This window comes from Brassica rapa, chromosome A08 (genome assembly GCF_000309985.2).
Source record: "Brassica rapa cultivar Chiifu-401-42 chromosome A08, CAAS_Brap_v3.01, whole genome shotgun sequence".
Classification (NCBI taxonomy): Eukaryota; Viridiplantae; Streptophyta; class Magnoliopsida; order Brassicales; family Brassicaceae; genus Brassica; species Brassica rapa.
Window position 1 is genome coordinate 16291065 of NC_024802.2, and position 21943 is coordinate 16313007.

A 21943-nucleotide genomic window follows, 5' to 3' on the forward strand; every position below is an offset into this window, starting at 1 on the left:
AAGAAAAAGTACACTCGACTGAGTTTCTCGAATTCCGTGAAGCTTCGTTTTTAGGAACACATGATTTACGTGTGGTTAGGTTAATACTACAAAACAAAAACGATTAAAAGATGGTCCCAAAAAATATTTAAATTATATAGGCTTGATGGAGCAATAATGGGGTTAAGTGATAGTAGGAAATTAGGAATATTATGCAATTGTGTTTTTTAAAGAAATTTCGTTATTAACCCTGTTAATTGTTATTCGACTGATATCAAATTTGGCCCCATGATGTGTATGTGTTTTTTTTGTTATACCATAAGAGTCCTGAAGTTCTAAAAGTACAACAAATTTGTTAGGTTCTCAAAACCTTCCCTAAACCTCAGTTTTGTGGTACTTTTTATTGAAAAAAATTCATAGTAGACATACTTTGAGAAATACGATTTAAATCAACGTCGACGAGAATGAGCTGAACGAGGTTTGGAGGTAGCCATGCGTTAGTGCCGTTAAGCGCCTTGTATAGTCTTCGGCCCCATTATGAATATGGTCACGACCGGTTTTTCTACTTTCTAATGCATGCTGCATCCTGCATGCAACGAAGATTAGCCAATAAATTCAGAACGTGTTGGCCCGTACAATAAGAAGTTCGGTTTGTCGAATAAATTTATAAGTTTCTAATATATAAAATGATGTATTCTCCAAAAAAAATTAATAACGTATGAATGGAGAGTTTGGGTGGTGTTTGGTGGAGACGGAAGAGGGAGTTCAAGCGGCATGTACATGGTGGAATTAGACCAGAGTTTCAAATCCTAGGGCGATTGGACTAATGGAGTAGGCTTTAGGCCTATCGAGCTGGAAGAACAAGCCCAACAATAATGTGAAATAAGATACATAGATAACTAGATTGAAGAAGTTAATTAATCAATAAATGGTTTTTACTTTTTACCCAAAGAAAAAAGGGTAAACGTGGTTGTTGTGTTAGTAACATACTTGTTGGCGACAGTTTTTATTGTAAATATGGTTGAAACTTTTTCCTTGGATAAAAATATTGAGACTAAACAACTTCATATGTGGAAATATTGTAGCCTAATAGTTAAGATCAAACTATAAAATTTCTTACACATTATACATTATATGAGGTCAAGGTTTTAATTACTAAAAAAATGATTTATTAAACAATTATACAAACTACATAATAAAGTTCTACAACGAATTATTCAATCAGACGTGAATTTTCATAGGAGGGCTAGTCGGTTGTCGAATTATCTATTTAGTCTTTTTCATCATTCATCTCTTTCTCTTATGGACTTTCTTTAATCCGAACTAGGCTAAACTATTCTTCTCATAATTTATTTCATCTTTTTCTTTCTTTTTTTCGGTCTAAATCTTTTTCTTTCTTATATTTGCTAATCAACTCTTTTCCTATTTGTTTATGAGTATAACTCTTCCATCAAACTACTTTTGATCGAACTGAATTTGACTCCCAAAAATAAGAGTATAAAATATTCATTTCTTTATTTTTTTGATAAAAAAAAACATTCATTTCTTTGTAAACCAGGATTAGGTTAATTAATCGGAAAATAAGTCAATCCAGATTTTGGGATGTCGTCATACTCCCACACCCATATCCTTTTTGTTTAAAGGAGATTTTTTAATGTGAATGCAATTAACAAGATTTCTTTCTAAAAGATGCAGTTTCAACTTAAACAGAAAGATAATATTCGGACACAAATTAGGAAAATATCTTGTATAAAAAGATAACAAAATTGTATAATGTAAATTCTATATTTGTAATACAAATTTTAGCAAAAAAAAATATATTTGTAATACAAAGAAACATTAATTGTCCAAAGAGAGAAAGATATATCCGAAGATAAAGCCAATGACGTTGGAGTGAAGTGGACCCCACTCGTGATTTTTGTAAGATTAAAAAGCAAAGAAGTCTCTCTCCCCCTCACAAGTAAACATTTCAACCACCGTCTATGGGATCTCCGTCGCTTCTCCGTCGCGTTTCCCACCGCCGGAATTGAATTCTTCCTCACTGCTTCTCCTTTCACACCAGCCGGTAACATCGAGCTACTCCGATCGGTAATTCTCCTTCTACTTTTTAAGGGTTTTGGATTCGAAATTTATGTCTCGTCGACGATAAAGCCTCGAGCTTTCGTTAGGGTTTCGTCTCAATTTGTGTAATTAATCGTACCCACGATGTCAATTGTCCGTTCCGATTGAAAATTTGTGAAATTGGTGATTTCGGATTTTTTAGGGTTTTGTTTTGGGTATGGAGATGAAGGAATCGAATGGTGTTTCAGTCAAGGAGGAGATGGAGGCGTTGCCGAAAGATGTTGAAGAGAAGTCTATGCGGTGCACTAGTAACTTCGAGGATCATAGTTTCGATAATGTAGAGGATCAGAGTGAAGATCATCCTCGTGGTGGTGAGATCAAGGAGGGGGAGGAGGAAGAGGTTGATGTTGTGGAATGGTCGGGTGTAAATGATAACAACAGGGTTGGTGTCTCGGAGTTTGATGATGGGAATGGGACTGATGAGTACTCAAGCTCGTTTAGTGGAACGGTTTCTGATCATGAGAGTGATGATAAGACAGGGTTTAATGATCAAGAAGCTGATTCCATGATGTGTACTGATACTTCTATGCCATTCTATGCGAGGTAAGCTTCTCCTCTTTAGTAGATCATCATGGATATGGTAGCTTTGATTACGTTTAATTGAACACCTTCATTTCCATTTATGTGTGCTTGAGATTGATGAGCTGCGTCTCTGATGTTATCTTCTTTTAAGGAACTCAAGATAAGGTTTGCTTGTGATTGTTTATTTTATTCCTTTTTTGTGGCAGAAAGAAGAAGCTGACTGATCACTGGAGGAAGTTCATACAGCCTATAATGTGGCGATGCAAATGGGTCGAACTTAAAATCAGACAACTTCAGAACCAAGCACAGATATACGACAAAGAAGTCAAAGAAACTTGCCAAGCCAAGCAACTGGAGTTAGAAAATCTCAAATCAGAAGAAGTTGGAGTAAAGGCATTGCCTCCTCTTCCATGTCATACTCAGAAAACCCAACTCAAGAAGAGGCACAAGAGGAAGCGAGTTGAAGAAGCGCCTGATGCTCCATCAAACCATAACCTCTTCTCTTATCATGGTATGGTACAAGCTTTTGGTTACTTGTTTCATCTTCCATAACTACTCTAATAACCTCCTTTTAATACTGTTTCTGTTCTCTTTATAGCATACCGGAAGTCTTATGCTGATACTGCTCTCTATGATAACTCCCGCAAGCTAGGTCTGGTGTTCTAAACCTCATCTTTATCAAATAGAAATGCTTTGATCTTTAATCATTTGGTCATGTCATCAGATAAGAAGAGTAAGAGCTCTAAGGAGGATGCAGTGTTCTCTGAAGAGACGCCTCCTCTCGAGTTTAGAGAAGGCGATGCATTCCTGGAACAGATACTTCTCAAGATCGAAGCAGCAAAGCTAGAAGTGCGGAACTTGAAGAACCGAGTAGACAAAGTGATGAATGAGAATCCAAGTAGGTTCTCTTTGGATGACACAGTGGTTATGCTTGGATCAGCTGCTGATGTAGTCACCGCCTCGGAGCAGCAAAATCCTGAACCGGTTATCAAAAACGAAGATGAGAACCCGGTCGTTTCTGAAGCAGAAGAAGAACCAGCTAAGTCTGCTTCGGTTTCATCTCATCACGACAAGGTAGCTGATGATGACGACGGGAACACAGATATTTTATTGTCTGAAATGATTGCTTCGAGGAAAAGAGAAGGGAAAGCTGTTGTTCCAGACAAGAAAGTGGAGAAGACAGAACAAGCTTCTGTTGAGGAAGAAGGTCCATCAAGACCTGTAAGTTTCTAACTGGAACTTTTAAAAAGAACTACTATATGTTTTGGTCTCATGTGTCTTATTTAAATTCAATGCAGGTCAGGAAAAGAACACCGCGAAATCTTGACATAGAGGTAAAGGAAGGGCCTAACCCAAAGAAACGTAGAGTTTCAAGAGAGAAGCCAAAGCCTAATGTTACTGTGTCTTCTAGGCTTAAGCTTCCCAACAGGAAGAGAAAGGGAGGGAAAAGAAGGGCAGGAGGAGGCTCTTCTGGGTTAAGAAGAAGATCCTAAACAAAGCTTCAAGAAACAAGTTAGAAGTGTGTCTTCACTTCAGGCAACCTTAAGCTTTTAAAGTACAGATATATATGTACAATTGCTGTGTGTGTTGATTCATCTGTGTTAAAAGTTCATCACCAAAACTATTTAAACTAATGATGTTGGTTATGTATGTATGACTATAACTAAATCAACTTTGAAGCTTTGCTTCTACCTTTAAAAATTTCCGTGAGTGTATGTATATACATTCTGCAAGCATCTTAATGTTTTTCTATCATTGTTTCAAATATTGTAGGTGTTGACTCAATGTCTACAAAGATGTGTAAAATAGCAATATGGGATCGTCTTGTTGATAGCTTGTTTGGTGGAATGTTTGTAGAGTGAACTCATTATTTATACATCATCTAGGTTGGTGATACCCCTACACCAAATATACCATCTTTAATATTTTCTAGTTAACAAAAGGAAAGCTATTATAATAGTTTGGTATAATAAAGTCGTAAATTGTTAGGGCATTACTGTTCAGCGTTTTCCAACTAGAATCATGTGAAAGTTTTTCATCCCAATGACCTTAGAACATTAGTGGTATTATCCTCACAAGAGTATCTAACCATAATTAAATCAATATAATATCATTTTGTTCTTGAATTGGAACATAAATAAAAATTGAATAATGACATAAAATCATGTGGAAGAAGAATTTCAACAGAATTGTCAAGAGTTTAAGAAATATCTCTGACTCTCTCTCTCTCATTTTCTATTTTTTATATAAAAAATTATTGATGAGAAACTTAAAAGTACGGTCCATTATGATGCTCTTATGTTAAAGAATTGCAAAATCGTTTCCTAGAAAGACCCATGAATACAAGTTAGTCTTTAGAACAAAAAAGTATGTACAAGACCTTCGTTTAGGTATATACAAGACTTTCTAAAGGTTAACAAATACAAAAATAGGAACTCAATGCTAATCCCTAGTAATCATGTTCTCATCGTCTCTAGTAATTTAAAATTACTAATTTTACACCTGATCAAACTCCTACCAAATCTAGTTACTGTTCATACACATGGAATAGCACTACACTTGAAATAATTCACTAGTGGACCGTCGATTACGAAGATCAGTATTACATGGACATTATATGAGAACAGCGATAGTGAGGTCGAGCAAAGCTGGACACAAAAGACAAAAGACTTTTCGTTAAACAAAGATAAGAACAACAACAACGAGCAAATATAATCCAAGAACTAAACGACACCGAGACAATATATTCTCAATAGACAGACATATCACATCAGATATTAATTTTCCATTAATTAATTTAAAATCACTTCCCCACCAATCAGACAGCGATGTCATTACGAATGTGACGGAGGAGCACAGGAATAACAGAGTCCGGCGAGCTAAGCTGAGGGAGATGACCATCTGAAGGTATAACCTCAACAACAGATTCACATCCAAGATTGGTGTGAAGATACTCAGAGACTGCGACTGGTACGGCTAAGTCCTTGACGCTTTGGAGGATGTGACAAGGGACAGCTACAAAAGGTAAGATCTGTCTCATGTCGCTTTGGAAAATGGTCTGAGCCACAGATAGAGCTATGTCTGGACGCATGTTGAAGAGTGTTCTGCTGAATTCTTGAACCGCGACTGAGTCCATGTCGCCGCCGACCGCGAGTGGTGCGAAACCTAAACACCACGCTTTGTAGTTGCTTCCCATTGCTTCGAAGAGTTGGTTTAAGTCGTCTTGCTCGAATCCACCTTGGTAATCAACATCGTTCACGTACCTAAAAACATGTAAAAAATCTTTTTTTTTTAAATGTAAAATTTTAATTTTTTTAAGTTAAAAAATAATCTTAATTTTGAGAAATATGATGATTCAGAATGTACATATAAATATATGATAATTAAGACAAGAGAAGGAACAGATATGTTCATACAATTTACAAAATTCAATTTTTAATTTTGACGATAAATCTTTAAATAAAATAATTTATTTAGAAATATGATAATTCAGACAAGAGAAGGAACGCCTATGTTCATACAATTTACACTATAAAAAAACAATTTTGAGGACAAATATTTAAATTAAATACTTTATTTTAGAAATATGATAATTCAGACAAGAGAAGGAACATATATGTTCATACAAATTACAAAACTTCAATTTTTAATTTTAAGGGTAAATCTTCGAATTGAATACTTTATTTTTTAGAAATATGATAATTTAGACAAGAGAAGGAAAATATATGTACTTTGGTCGGAAACTGAGACATAAGAAGCAAAATAACTCGAAACAGAGATGAAGAATCTGTAATAATTATACCTTGGGGAAGCAGAGATCATGACGATTTTGGAGAAGAGATCAGGTCGGTTAAGAGAAGCCAAGAGACCAACCATGGCAGAAACAGAGTGACCAACAAAGATACAAGACTCAATGTGAAGATCTTCCAAGATTGCGATCAAATCAAAGGAGTAACCTTGGAGAGTTGAGTAACGATCGAAGTCAAAGTAGTCTGGGTTAGTCGTACCGGCTCCCATGTTGTCGTAGAGAACGATGCGGTAATCTTCGAGCAGATGTGGGACCAGGTGTTTCCATACTGACTGGTCCGTGCCGAACCCGTGACCTAATACGATCGTTGCTTGAGTTCCTGTGCCAATCACCTTCACGTTGTGAGCTTCCTCGACTACACCCATCTTTCTCTCTCTAGATACAGAGAACTTCTCTTGTTTCCTTCTATTAAAGATGCCTCTCTCTGGTAAGTGGTGGCTATCTTATTTTCTAATTTAAGAAGAAAAAGATAATACAAGCTAGTTGTAACGGCCAAAAAGTTTACATGTAAAAATTTAATTTCGGTAATTTAATTTTTTTTAAAGCTAGTAAAAAACGTATAATTCTTCAACAACATTTGTTGTATAGTCAAATCTTAACTTGGCATGTATTGATGCTGCAATAAATGTAACCTATAGAAACCACATTTTTTTTTAATTTTCTGCTCAGCTAACTTAACATATACTTAACTTTTTTTTGTCAAACAACATATACTTATTAGATACAAAGATCTTTGCTTTTGAGTTTTGACCAAAAAAGAAGATATTTGTTTTATATGTTTGCGAAGTACCAAATCAATTGGTTAAAAAGAAGTACAAGTATCAACTCAATTTCATAAAGACATTGATCTTTTTTTTTTCAATACGTGATAAATATCAGTCCCGAATAATCCAAAATGACGGTTTTAGATACGTGTGGACACGAATGTGAAAAGAAAAAGCAATGTTCCCATGTAAATTTGTGTTATGTTGAAACAATACTATTTCAAAATAAAATAAACTCATACGGAGTAACTATAACAATTAAGGAAACAGATGGATGCAGTATTTCTTATATTCTTATAGTAAAATGACCATTTAAAACGATAAAAAAAATTGGATTATTTATATTACTAAATAATAATTAGGTTAATTAAGAACCAAAAAAAAAGCATGGTTCTTGTAAGCTGGGAAGGTAACGGTGAGAATGCGGCCACGTATCACATCCACTGCCTTATCATTTAAGTGTCGATATCCGTGAGGGACCAGGCCCATTATTAATGTAAGGCCCATTTAATTTAATTTTGCTCATCCCATTAAAGACGTGGCCGTTTTTACCGTTGACCGAGCAAGCGTGAGAACACGATGACGTGGCGGGAAAGCTACATCCCACGTGTCCCCAGCGTGTCAATTATCGTTCCGACCTGAGTAGTGTGTCCTGTCCAAATGAGAACGAGATGTCGATTCTCGCCGGTCTGATACGACGGCGTTTTGGCGCATCGATCCCGGTTCACTTGAATTGCGGCCGCGAACCGTCGCGATTTCTCTTGAACCCGAGTCAAGGAAGAACTCGGCTTCTCAGCGGCGAGGCTGAGTCGAATCGGGCCGAGTTCCCGGTGGAGAACGCCTACGATATCTTGAGCGTCTCCGAATCCAGCTCGATCGCAGAGATCAAGGCGTCGTTTCGAAGACTCGCCAAGGAGACTCATCCAGACCTGATCGGTGCGAAGAAGGATTCATCTACTTCGCTTCGTTTCGTTCAGATTCTCGCTGCTTATGAGGTACATGGAAGCTTCAGTGAATGACAGTGAAGTGTCTAATGAATGGCATCTTTGTAAAGGTTCATGCTTTAGAGATAGTTAGCTTGAGTGAAGTGTCTGCTGAATGATATGTTTGCAAAGGTTCAGGCTTTAGAGATACTTAGCTTGAGTGATGTGTCTGATGAGTAATATGATTGTAAAGGTTCATGCTTTTGTGATTGTTAAAGCTTTGGTGAAGGGTCTGATGAATGATATGATTGTAAAGGTTCATGCGTTTGTGATAGTTATAGGCTTATAGCTTTAGTGAAGTATCTAGTGAATGATATGTTTGTAAAGGTTCAGGCTTTTGCGATAACTATAGCTTGAGTTAAGAGTCTAATGAATGATATTTTCTCTGTGTTAACAAAGAGTGACACTTCTTTCTTGTAACTAAGAGTGTGATTTTAGAATTTCAGTGCAATTTATCTTACTTTTAGCTTAATATTAATTACAAAATACATTGATTTTATAAATAATTTTATTTATTTCACATATTATTTGATTAATTAGGTGTAATTAACAAGAATATAAATGCATCTCAATCATTTTCTTAATTTGAAAGAAAAGTTTTAAAGTGCCACTCTTTGTGAAAAAGAGTGAAACGGAGGTAAAAGTGAGTATGATTGTAAAAGTTCAAGCTTTTGTGATAGTTATAGCTTTAGTGAAGGGTCTAATAATCTAATGAATGATATGATTATACAAAGATCTTTGCTTTTGTGAAGGGTCTAATGAATAAAATATGATTCGTGGTGACAATGCAGATTCTTTCAGATTCTGAAAGGAGAGCACACTACGATAGGTATCTCCTCTCCAGGAGAATGGTAATAACGAAAAAATCTACACAAGGATACATGATTTACAGGTATAAAGCGGGGTTGACATTGAGCGAGGAGATGGAAGTGGTTGAGTGGCTAAAGTGGTACAGAGAAGCAATACATGACATAGTAATGGAGAAGAGAGTTGCAAGCGGTGGTACAGGGTACTTAGATGAACTTGAAGAAGATTTCTACTCAGCTATTCGAGCTGCGTACTTTGGACCTGACGTAGAGTCTGTGGAGCTTCTTCCTGATTGTTTCGAAGCTGAGGAAAGGTCTGTGTACGACACGAGAGAGATCTTGCACTTGGTGTCAGGACGGGATCTTTTCGGTATGGTCTGCTTGGTGGATAGCTTCCTTGAGCTGTCTTCTGCCTGCTCCAAGAAACTGGCTTCGTCATGGTCGTTTATGGATTCAGGGAACCATGACATGATATCTCATATACAATCCTCCAGAAAGCAAAACGATGTTTCGGATGCGTATAAAGATATTCAGCTGCATGTATCGGGAAGAGTTGTTGCTACAGCTATTAGAGTTCCTCCAAAACAAAATGAAGGGGATCATGATCAGATACACGTTTTCCTCAATTCAGACGAAGGATCTAGTCATGGCAATGAATCTTCTCCGGGGAATGAAAGTGGAGGAGGCAAGCTTCTTGTTGGAACTATAAGTGGTCTTGGGACAAGTCCAGATGAAGGCTCATGCTATGTCTATGATGGGAATGGTGTCAAGACTCATGTGATAATGAAACATAGAACATTTCTGGTTTGTCACTCATATCATCTAGTGCATATTACTTTTTGAGGGCATTGTTGTGATTAGCCATGTATGTGTCTTTGAATCTGTTATTAACATTCTGCAGGTGAGACATTTGCACTGGTACAAGATTGGGGAGAAGGTTTCTATTTGCGAGTGTAGGTGCAGTAGAGCAAAACTACCACCAAGCAAGTATGTCAAATAGCTTTTTATGTAATGATCTAGTGTTCTTGCTATTGACATGAAATTGTGTGAATGTGGAAACAGGTTTTGGTTGTTTGAGCCTCGTTGTGGGTTGCATGATGTTGGAGGTTGGTATGTTGAAACTTATGGAAAAGATAAAAAGGGCAGAACAGTCCTGGCGCAAAGATTCTGGGATGGACTTGAAGTGGGCACTACACTAGATGGGTAAGGCCAATAATATACAGTTCAAGTGTTTGTATGGTAAAAGTAGTCTCTGACTTATTCATTGAGTTTTGCCTTCTTCAGGAGACTGCACCCTGGTATCTACCTGCTTACACTAGCCTATCGGACTCTTGATCTTGAAGATGAAAGGAGAAGGAAACGGTCTATAGTGGAGATCATCGGGGCAAGGTTATCTAAAACGTTGGATTGGTGTAAGAAAATGGTTATGAGAAGGTCCGAGTGAAGATCCAAAAATGATTTGATTCACCTGAATACAAAAGCCCATGGCGAACTAAAGCTGCTCCAAAGGCTGGTTGGGGACTACTACATGGCGCAATCCTAAGCCTAACTTAACCGGAAGATAACATTGTGGGAGGTCTCTCTCCTGCCAAAAGAACAACTGAGCCGTCTTTTCAGTTTACACCAATGTTGCAGTGTTTTCCTGATCATGGCTAGATTGGGTGGAACAAGAAGCAACAAGTGGAGTACATGCTTTTAAACCGGAGAATCATTTGTACTAAGAAGAACTTGGATTTGATAGTGTGTTATGTTTCCAAAATGACTCATTAGTCTTGTACAAAACTTTAAATCTGGTAAAGCTAGTAGATTCTTAAGTTTCTTTTTTTTTTCTTTTTTTTGTCAACCTAAGTTTAGCTTTGTTAGTAACATGAAATAGGCTTACTTGCTAGATAATCAAGATTAATGTTAATTAGTAACATGAAATAAGCTTGCTCCAATTGGTGACATCTATATTACATGGGAAATTGCCATTTGTTCACCTTCGTTTCACACCGTATATATAGGGTGATTTATATAGTTAATTAAACACATTATACTTAATAACTAGGATAAGGAGAATTTATATGAAAATTATTTTAAAAATATATGAAAAAATAAAATTTATATTTTTGATCGAATTAATATTTTTGGCCCTTGAACAATTTTTTTAATTTTTTTTGTTAATTACATAATTTCTTTACTGATGAGCTGATTTTGTTTTTTTTAAAATATTTTATGTCAAAAAATCATTTATCGCATAAGAACCTAACTTTTAGGTCAAAGAATCTCAGACCTACTATTTAGTTATATATATATGAACATAAACACTTATTAAAATAAAATTATTTATTCATATGATTTTATAATCATTGTATCTTATTATAGAAAACAATTTAAACTTTGATCACAAAAATTTATGTGATACTTTAACAGTTTTAATAATTTATACTCGTTTTAAAAATTCAAAATACATCATATATAAAAAAATCTAAATTTTTATTATATGATTAATGTAATTGTGTAATTTATTTTAATAATAAATAATTAAACAAAAATGATATAGTAGAAAATATATAGATTGTTAGAAAATCTTTGTTATTTAAAATTATTAATTCCCTTATATATCTTATTTATATTAGGTAATTCCGTAGATTTTTTTAAGGAAAGAATATATAATAATTTCAATTTGATAAATGAATGGTCCATAATGGACATATTATATAATATAACATTCTCTAACAATTTAATTTTGGACTCACAAAATTTTTAATTGATTTCCAAACCGCCACATAAGTAAAATAGACATTCTAATTACGTGACAACTCATCAGAACATTTTTTTAATTAGTATAAACTATATGTTATAACTTTTTAAATGTTTTTCTATTAATATATAGGGGATATCCATTGAAATCTATACAATATTAGATTTATATAACTATCTAAGCACTACCCACATAATATACTATAAAATATTATTAGATTTATATAGTTATGTACGCACTGTCCAAATAACATACTATAAACATATTAATACTTAACATCAATATTAAACTAATATTTTGAAAATATAAAAAAAATTTAGAATATACCTCAGAAACAATTATTTCACATTTAAAAGTACGGATTAGATTAAAAAAATATATGTTGGTAAGGAATATGAGTATATATATTGAAATTAAAAATAAAATATATGTTAGCTACAAACAAAATTGCACACTGGAACATAAAAGTGTCTACACATTTGAATTTTTATTTAATATATTTTTTATAAATAAAAAATTCTAAAATGAATCAATATAATGTTTTTACACAAAAATACCAATCAATACTATTTTAAAAACTAATAATTAATTTTATTCTTTGAATACATATTAAAATATGGAACACAAAACTTTATATGAGATGTTAAAGTAAATTAAAATTGGTTATATATATCAAAACTCAAATATTAACATTCAAACCCAAAAAATTGTAGTATCTTTTAAACCGGAAAATCAATCAAAAAGTTATGTGCTAGAAACAATACACCTATGTGTAAGTTTTAATGTGGTAAGTTTGTAGCAAAAATAAAAATTATGAATTTACTAAAACTGAAGATTAGTCATTTTTGATGTATAAATTATAGTAAAATTAATAAAATAACTAAAAGTAAATAATACAATATTTGTTAAACAAATAAACATTAATTATTTTAAAATAAATAAATAATAAGTTTTTTTTAAAGTTACAACATCTATTTTCAAAAGAATTATAACTAATAGTATAAATTATTAGTAGTTGTTTTACTGTATAATTGTAGTATGTATTAATTAAAATAAATAAAAATTATAAATGTAAAAATAATAACAATTATTACTAATTTAGTAAGTAAAAAAGATTAGATAAAATTTAAACATGTTAAATTAAAATTGTTGAAATATACATAAACATATATATATATATAGTGTGTGTGTGTGTGTGTGTATAATAAACAAATAAACTAGATAAATTCTCTAGGATAGACCTAAAAACGTTTTTGTTACAAATATAGACCTTAAAAATAAAAAATAATCAAAATAGACTTAAATGTTTTATCAAAATAAGTAAATATACACTTATAGCCCTAGGGTTAATTAACATAGACATTAAGGTTTAGATTTTAGGGTTTAGAGTTGAGTAGTGGAGTTTTGGGGCTAGGATTTCTAATTTAAAAAAAAAATTAAAATTTTCAAAATGAAAAATGCGATTTTGGTCATTTTAGGTTTTGATGTCTATTTTTATGACAAAAACTTTAAAAAATCTATTTGAGAGAATTGCCCAATAAACTATCATATAAACATATTAATTTATGTATTTTAATAAAATAAATCTTTTTAATTATTCAAATGGAAATAAGAAAGTTTGTAAAAAAAATTGACTAACAAATAAATAGTTGTATACAATTGTTGAGAAATTTTTATAATTGACCAAAAGTAAATGTTGGACAATTGCCATGTTTCAAAGTTGATAAATTTCTTTAGAAAATTAAAATGTAAAAAACTTGGACAACCAAACAAAAATACGAACTCAAGTCAAATCAAGCGCTATTTATACAATTTTCTTTGATTTGATTTACTATTTGATTTGTTGATTTTGTAAAAGAGATAACTCAAAGTATAACTCAACCTTGTGAAAGTATAATTCAAAAACAAGATCAGAAATTTATAATCAAATCATGATTTGTAACATTTATCATTAATACTCCTAACTCAAACTACATCAAGTGTAAAACATGTTACCAATCTAAATAATTAATGTTAATCAAGATTTTCCGTATATCTCTCCAGTTGTTAACCAAAGCTTTTACTAAACATGGTTACGACGTGTATGTACTATAAAGAGAACAAACATGTTCACAAGAGAATCGGTATTGATGTTACTTGTGTCGTCTGCTCATCCTCACATGCATTTTCATGGTTGATGATTTATCATGATCATGAGAACGATATGATGATATGGGCTTTGATTTGACAAGACGAACGTCATGAAGAGGACGATGAGATTGAAGTAACAATATACATATACACTTCATTTCTTGTCGTCAGTACTCACTAGACATCGCTCCATGTCTCTCACTTTTATCATTCGTATGGAAAGACAAGTGGATAGAAGAAATATCTTAATCATTATAATTAGAGAAAAATATATTAAACTTAATGCATAGATTAATATATTGGCATTTGCAAGAATACTAGTGTAAGCATTATTCTGAAAATAAGCAGTTTTTGTTTAATAGTATATTGATCTGCATTACAGAATAAGTCAACTGCAACCAAGTATCATTACATGTGTTTGTACTATATATTTCACTAGTTATTTTGGCCAAGAGCATCTCCAAAACTCCAATCCCACTCTATAATTTACTTTTAAATGAAAAAATATAGTGAAAAATAGAATGATAAACAAAAAAATAAAAATATTATTCTAAAATGGAATAATCCTTTTATTTTTTGTTTATTACTCATTTTTTATTCTATTTTTTTAATTTTAAAGTAAAATATAGAATGATATTGGAAATGTCGTAAGTAGACAATTATCTTGTTCGCTGACATAATTTATGGATTTTTTTTATTGTTAGTAGCTGCCTGTCCTAGTAGTCTCTTCCGGATTAATAGTGGTTAGCTTTTTTGACATTAATGGTTAGCTTTATCCTACTATTTAGACAAATGTAATTTCTAGTACAATGATATGATTATGGAACAAGAAACTTGGGAAGTTCCAAGTTACTCCAAGAGGCACCGAAACAAAAATACTGCAACTGCGAGCAGAAGTCCCATCTTGTTCCTTTGACTATTTTCTTTTCTTCACTCAAATAATTTTGTTATAACAAAGTCCAATTATTCACCAAATAAACAAAAAAATATGTATTTCACCAACTAACTAAATATGGAGAAGGCGAATTATGCAGAAAATTAGATAAAATGCGTACAAGAGATCTTCAGTATTACCGCAAGGAGTACCGTCAAGAATGGATCTCATAGGACTACTCAGGGTGATGCAGTCAGACGTGAATCCTCATAAGGCAGGTAGAATTGTCGGCTGTAATATCGTCTATGTAATGTTTCTCATAATTTGTAATAGCATAATTAACCAGACAAAAAAAAACTATATTATCCTCTCTTTTCTCCTTTCTGTTCTTATTTCTCTCTACTATCTTATTTCACCAACTAACCATATTAACCCTATAATACATATTTTTTTGTCTATTTGATAAAAATTCACCTCGGCAACTACAATTAATGGCACAAGTTTAACCTGCTTCTTGTTAAACAGATTGATATCTCTGGACGAGGAGCCTAGGCCAGTTTGATAGACAAAGTTTGTTTTCCAAATAAAATAAAGAGTTTATTTGTGAAATAGCTAAGAGAAAAAGATAATTTAGTTTTGTAGAGAGAAGGTAGAGAGAGATATGAAGAGAAAAGAAGAGAAAATGTGTAATTTTAGTTAGTTAGTGATTTTTTTTTTATAGTTACCTCACATAATTTCCCTAAAATAAATCGAATAGATAGTCACTACTAACTAGTAGATATTTTAGTGTATATTGGGATAAGGTTATACAAATCTCTGCTTTCTTATATAGCAGATCTCTGATTGCTCCTGCCACAAACATCGTGATTTTGTATGAAACGTCATTTCAAGCAATCTTAATTATCATCCATCAATCTTACACATATTTCCTTATTTACACTTTTTATATAAATTCGCAAATTAAAAATTAATACTTAAAAGTCTTAGACGGAGGCTCGTAGTAATTCTTGGAACATTCGGTCTCGTCATAATATTATAATTATGAATTATTAACACATGTTAAAAACATAAAGAAAACTATTTCTATCAATCTTTTCAGAAAAAAAAACTGTTTATAATTATAACCCATTGTTTTTCAAAAAAAGAAATTATAACCCATTGTTAACACATGCAAGTTAAACGAAATTAGTTTGTTTTCTGTTTAATTTTTATGTTTTCTTCTAAACTTTGTAAACAACACTTGTAAAAAACTTATCAATACAACCATTCTGTATCCGTTAACATCAATACAAATCAAATCTAATATTAACTCATAAAATATATTATCCATCGTATGTATATTGGCATGTTTTCTTTGAAAAAGTATATTGGCATGTTTTGGTATAAATGCATGAACCTAGACGTATAGAAACGATTCATAAGTTTGTTTCAGGATATTGGTAGGCAACATGCAGATAATCTTGGTGATCTCCCCAAAGCCTAAGGCCCGTACCTGCACAAAAAATAAAGTAAAATACTTCTACTAAAAGTCTAAAACTAAGAGAATTTAAGTTAGTGTGAATTAAATGCTTGAAATGACACTTCCTTAGTGTGTGTCTCTGCCCGGCCGCTTTGTGCCCTCAACATTCACAGCTGGATTAATTGTCATTTTACTCTATCCGACATAAGTCGGTGAAAACAACAAAATTTTGGTCTGACTTCTGTAGGCTTTTGACTAGACTTAAAACTCTCAAGTCCCAGGTCTCAACTAGTATATCGTTTTATCAACTTACTTTAGTTAAGTTGATGTGTAGCTTTTTCGTGTAACAGTTAGATTGTTAAGTCATTAGCCTGTATAGCCATCACATGATTATTGGATCCAGATGCACTTTATTATATATGTACGTTGGTTTTATTACTATTGACGTTTGAAATAGTAAAGATGATTTGCAAATGAATAATTCACGGAAGAAAGGCCGAACTCGATAAACGTTGAGTGATAATTTAAAGAACATTACTATACTTTCAAATTAGTTGGTAAGCAACAATTAATAGCTAAATGTATATGTTACGCTTGAAAAAATATTCGTTACTTATTTTCTGGAACAAAAATACACAACAACATATATACTGTTGGCACGATAACTAATCACCTTTCTAAGAAAGCATATGCAATATCCATCATATACACGTGAATGATCATGCAGTTATAATCAAAATGATTGCTATTTAATAGAGTATTTACTAGTCTTCAAAATCAATTGATTATATATATTTTATCAAAAATTTACATAGGTAGACTTATCATCAGATTTTGAAGGTCTCGATATTGACGAGATCATAATTCAGATGATATGGCAGATGATCAAGCTTTTTGGCATATTGACATGATGTCTTAAATTTTTTAATGATAATTGATGTTTAAAATAAAATAAAGTTTTCACTAGTTATATACTCTCTCTAACATTTTAAGATTGTGCATACTGATTAATAAAGTATTTAATTTAATATATTTTCAAACAAAAAAAACATAATAATTATCAAACTAACCAGTAAAAATAAATTGCATGACAAAAAGAATTATATAGCATAAAATTAAAACTTTTATATTTGACAGCTGAAAACGTTATGTAATTCAAAACAAAAACCATTAACTAAAATGTTACTCTCTCCGTTCCTAAAAGATCTATGTTTTAGAACTTTCATATTTTTAATAAAATATATTAAAATTTAACTATAAATGCATAGTTTTTTGTAATTTTATATTCTCTATAATTTTTAATTATTAGTTGATAAAATTGTATTGAAAATATAAAATATGTATCTTTTTAAAACAAAAGTTTTTTCTATAATATAAAACTTTTCAGAACGGAAAAAGAAGTATTACTTAAAAACAAAAAAATATTATATAATTATTTAGGTAAGGTCTATGAGGAAGTGGTAATAATAATATTCATATTCATACTTCCGGAAAGCTCGTTACAAACCCACGTCACTCCTCGAGCCACTCCTTACACCAGTTAAAATCTATCCCTATCAATTAGTTAGATTATACTTTGGGATTCTGGGTCAACTTGCGTGGAAATAGCCCTCTTATATATTTATTTTTAATTTAATATTTTTGTTCCTAATCAAGTAGCCAACATCAACTTTTCTATATTCCCCACAAGGCAAATGGAAATATATTAGCTACCTTATTTCCTACTTGTTATTTTTACTTTGCTTTTTTTTTTTAACACAGATTATTTTTACTTCGCTTTTAATTGAAAACTAGTACTTAAAGGGCAAGTCCAATGGGAGTATATCCCCTATATATTATTTGGAAAGCGTTGCAACATTTTTTGTAGCCACGTGTCATCACTAGAATGATTCTTAGAATCCTTAGATAAACAAGTTGGTTCATCTAAATATATAATAAGCTTTTTATTAAACTCCAATAAATATATTATTAAAGTGCTTCATTATTTCCTTAAATAAGATTACGGAATTGCCTAATGTGGCTAAAGTATATATGACAATTAATGATTTTAAATAATAAAGATTTGATAAAAATAAGTGTGTATTATAATTATATTTGTTTAATTTTAAGCTATTAAAATAAACTAAACAATCATAGTAACCATATATAAAAATTAAAAAAATTATTTATATATTATATTTTGAATTTTTAAAACGAGTATAAATTACTAAAACTGTTAAAAGTTTCACATTCAAATTTTGTGATCTATGATTTAAAACTTTTGTTATGACATGATACAAATAATTAAAAAATAATATAAGTTGAAAGTCTCATTTAATAAGTATCAAAAATAAAAGATATATAAATATATTTATCATTTTAAATTAAACTATATGCCATATAAAAATACATAAATATCTTAATTTTGAAATTTACTTTGAAAATTTTTTGATAAAAAAATTTAAAAAATATTGACAACTTAATTTCTTAAAATATTATAAATTACTTAAACCATTAATCCCACAGTGAAAATTTTGTTATCACTAATTTAGACTTTTTGCTATAAGAGATACAAATGATAAAAAAAAAATATGAGCAATAAGCATCATCTAATAAATATTAATATTAAAATATACCATATATATGTTACTATCATTTAAATTTAATTATGTATCATATCAAATAGAAAAAATATTTTTTCGATTTATAAAATTTATTTATATGTTCGCACCAATTTAATTATATAAGTAGTAGATAATGACTTTTTAATTATTCAATATATATTTATTATTTCATAATATGTTATAAGGATATAATATATAAAATAATTTATATATATAATGTTCATTCCGCGCAAGGCGCGGATCTTAACCTAGTAAACTAGTATTTAAGAGTATCTAAACATTATTGAATTGAAAACAATTATAAGAAGTAGAAAAGAAGAAAGAAACTTCATTGATTAGAACTCCAACAAAGTATCAATCAAGATACTTTTGTGATATTTGTTAGAGCATTTCCAACATTACTTCATATATTACTAGGGTCGGCCCGCCCTACGGGCGGGATATTAGTTAATTTGATATTCACTAAATGCTCGAGTTGAAATTTATTTTAAGATTCAAGAATTTGGTTATCTGTTATATCTTACTTATTAGTATGCGGTGGTATAGTTGTTTGTCGATTATTCTTGCTTTGGTATTGTATCAAATTAACTAATTATCCAACTCATAATTATAGATGTACAAATGTGGATTTGTGACAAAGTTTGATGACAATACTGTTTTTTTTTTAATTTTTATTTGTAGTGGAGTGTGCATGTGTCAGAAAGAGGCCTATAACAACTTTTATGTTTTTGTGTATGGATTTTAAATATATATTATTTTGTATAATGTATACTTGCTCTACAATATTTGCTTGTAGACTAAAAAAATTGTTTTCTATATTTTTAAAAGAGAAAATATTTAGTCTAGAATATAACATGGACATATGTATTGATTATATATAGAAGTTGGGTGTTATTTTAAAATGACATATGTATAGAGATTTTTCAACCATTACTTCACTGGCACAAAACATTTATAACCGTAAATACCTTCTTTTAAAAGCAAAACTAATAAAAGCGTGTACAACAAATGTATTTTGATATATATTATATGCATCAAGTTATATAGGTTGGAAACATTGCAAAACTGTTTGGAGCAAAGTTTTTAACTTCACGATCTTCATCTTGACGTCAGTTCAGTGTCGGCCCTGGCCACAAGCAAAAGAAGCATGGGCTTGCAGCTGACACGATAATAAGTATTTTCGCGGTCACATATTTATAAAAAGTGACTTTAGCCTAGTGGTTCTAAGAAAAATTACCAGTGCTAGAGGTGCTGGGTTCAATTACCCTTAACTGCATTCATTTATTTTGGCTCTAAATATAAAATGGGACACGTGTCACTCTCAGAACGCACGAATTGATGACGTGGCTTCACGGGAGAGAGGCGAACATTTCTTTATATATATAGATTCTAAAATAGAATGAAAATAGAATATTGAATAAAAAATAAAAAGATTATTTTATAAATGGAGTACAATTTTATTTTGTGTTCTTTATTTTATTTTCCACTTTATTTTAGAGTAGAATATGAAGTGAAGTTGAAAATGCCTTTAATTTTTCATTTGTTGAGCTTGTTTTAAAGACTAAAAATTTAGTTACTTATTAAATTATATTAAAACTATTTGTATTTTGTCATTGAGATACTTTAAGTAACGTACTCGTGGATGGAAATGCTTTTATTTCATACTTGTTATTTTTTATTTTGCTTTTAGTAAAACTATGTATTCATTTCAAAATTTTGACATATAAAACAGAGACTAAGGTTCTGAATGAAAGTCATGTATAGCGAAAAACTTTAGCTACAAATACAGTTTCGCTCATTTTAGCTATAAATTTAGTCAAATGGAATTTTTTAAATAATTTTTTATTCTTTTTCATTTGTTACTATTTACCAAAAGTAAAATCCTTTTTTTGTTCTCATGGTTTTGCGGAAGAAAAGAGTTACATTCATTTCCACCTTTTATTCCTTTTTACTATTTCAACCAATTTATAATTTTTACTCTCAGTTCATCCATTTTAAATTCATTTCAGTTTCTCTGTTTTTACCAATCACACTCTAAATAAGAAAACTATCTCATATATACTTCAAAACAAAAAAAAAAACAGATTACTATTGATTTCTTTACAAAACTAAAATATAAAATAACAAATAAAGCCTCAAAAATAAAAAGAAAAACCAACAACTGATTAACAGCTACTGCCGTTCAAAAGCCAAAACCGAATAACCCTAACTAGATCTTATCTGCTACAATATACATATTTGATTCAAAGCATTTTATTATAAAAAAAAATTCAGAATAGTAATTGCCAATTATAGAAATGAAACCGAATAACCACACATATGTATAAGTAATGTACTAGAAGCTATAAAAAATAAAATAATTAATAACATCTATAGATTATTAAATTTTATGCTACAAACATAACTAATAGACATATACTACAATGTTCTTGATTATATAACATTACATTTAAATGTTTAATCTATTTAATTTTAATTTTTCTATATGTGTGTTATGGTCTATTGTTCAAACATAAATTTACAGATTTCTCATTAGTCATTTTTAAATTCAAGTTTCTTACACTTTTTAATTATTTGAATGATGTTGATAGTGTTATTAATATACCACTTAATATGTTTATAATATCTTATTTATTAAGATATATATGTGATCATATGGTGGTGACATCTTATTTCTACAGTTATCAATTATTTTTCTTCCATTTTATTAAGATATATATTTGATCAATTATTTTTCTTCCATTTCATCATTCAACATTTCACCTGCTTTGGCTAGTAGTGATGGTTGTATCTTAGTGACCACAATATAATAATCACACCGCTTCAAATACTTCAATTTTTTTCGGACCCATTGGGTGTCATCGGTTCATCGCTCCATGAGTTTACTACGCTATAATTATGTGTTACGATCTTACGACGCCCAAGAAGAACCTACAGATACATATATATATAGTAAAATAATAAATATTATAGCTAATATGAATCGTCTTGCAGAAAATCCTCACTCAAAATGACATGCTCAATGGACCTATTATACGTACTGTCAAACTAAACATGTTATCTTGAAATGTCCAAAAACGAGATGAAAATATATGTGAATGCAGCCCTGTGTGAATGCGAATTGTATTGCCCCGGTCCTACGATAATAGCT

General features: G+C 31.0%; 4 protein-coding genes across 5 annotated transcripts in view; 3 read left to right on the forward strand and 1 right to left on the reverse strand.

Moving 5' to 3' along the window:
- The window catches only part of LOC103835100 (probable disease resistance protein RPP1), a 531820-nt gene that overhangs the window by 97760 nt on the left and 412117 nt on the right, over positions 1-21943 (forward strand). The window lies entirely within an intron of this gene.
- On the forward strand, positions 1809-4387 carry LOC103835033. Of its 2 annotated transcripts, none has more exons than XM_009111124.3 (6): positions 1809-2067; positions 2243-2643; positions 2829-3133; positions 3221-3274; positions 3347-3843; positions 3921-4387. In XM_009111124.3, the coding sequence occupies exons 2-6, from the start codon at positions 2258-2260 to the stop codon at positions 4113-4115; spliced, it is 1437 nt and encodes a 478-aa protein (XP_009109372.2). In that variant the 5' UTR covers positions 1809-2067; positions 2243-2257; the 3' UTR covers positions 4116-4387. The 2 variants fall into 2 exon arrangements, with proteins under 2 accessions (XP_009109372.2, XP_009109373.2); XM_009111125.3 differs by having other exon boundaries at positions 1891-2044.
- Positions 5171-6880, reverse strand: LOC103835034 (probable esterase KAI2). The gene is made up of 2 exons (XM_009111126.3): positions 6425-6880; positions 5171-5885 (listed from the first exon to the last, which is right to left on the reverse strand). The coding sequence occupies exons 1-2, from the start codon at positions 6793-6795 to the stop codon at positions 5441-5443; spliced, it is 816 nt and encodes a 271-aa protein (XP_009109374.1). The 5' UTR covers positions 6796-6880; the 3' UTR covers positions 5171-5440.
- On the forward strand, positions 7748-10812 carry LOC103835035. The gene is made up of 5 exons (XM_009111127.3): positions 7748-8189; positions 8969-9787; positions 9885-9970; positions 10046-10186; positions 10268-10812. The coding sequence occupies exons 1-5, from the start codon at positions 7866-7868 to the stop codon at positions 10425-10427; spliced, it is 1530 nt and encodes a 509-aa protein (XP_009109375.1). The 5' UTR covers positions 7748-7865; the 3' UTR covers positions 10428-10812.

Excerpts from the sequence above, each read along its gene's own strand:
- LOC103835033 (XM_009111124.3), top strand. The coding sequence starts at position 2,258 with ATGGAGATGAAGGAATCGAATGGTGTTTCAGTCAAGGAGGAGATGGAG. Across the intron at positions 3,275-3,346 it reads TGATAACTCCCGCAAGCTAG|ATAAGAAGAGTAAGAGCTCT; the intron begins GTCTGGTGTTCT and ends TCATGTCATCAG. Across the intron at positions 3,844-3,920 it reads AAGAAGGTCCATCAAGACCT|GTCAGGAAAAGAACACCGCG; the intron begins GTAAGTTTCTAA and ends AATTCAATGCAG.
- LOC103835034 (XM_009111126.3), bottom strand. The coding sequence starts at position 6,795 with ATGGGTGTAGTCGAGGAAGCTCACAACGTGAAGGTGATTGGCACAGGA. Across the intron at positions 5,886-6,424 it reads ATGATCTCTGCTTCCCCAAG|GTACGTGAACGATGTTGATT; the intron begins GTATAATTATTA and ends ACATGTTTTTAG.
- LOC103835035 (XM_009111127.3), top strand. The coding sequence starts at position 7,866 with ATGTCGATTCTCGCCGGTCTGATACGACGGCGTTTTGGCGCATCGATC. Across the intron at positions 9,788-9,884 it reads TGAAACATAGAACATTTCTG|GTGAGACATTTGCACTGGTA; the intron begins GTTTGTCACTCA and ends AACATTCTGCAG. Across the intron at positions 9,971-10,045 it reads GCAAAACTACCACCAAGCAA|GTTTTGGTTGTTTGAGCCTC; the intron begins GTATGTCAAATA and ends ATGTGGAAACAG.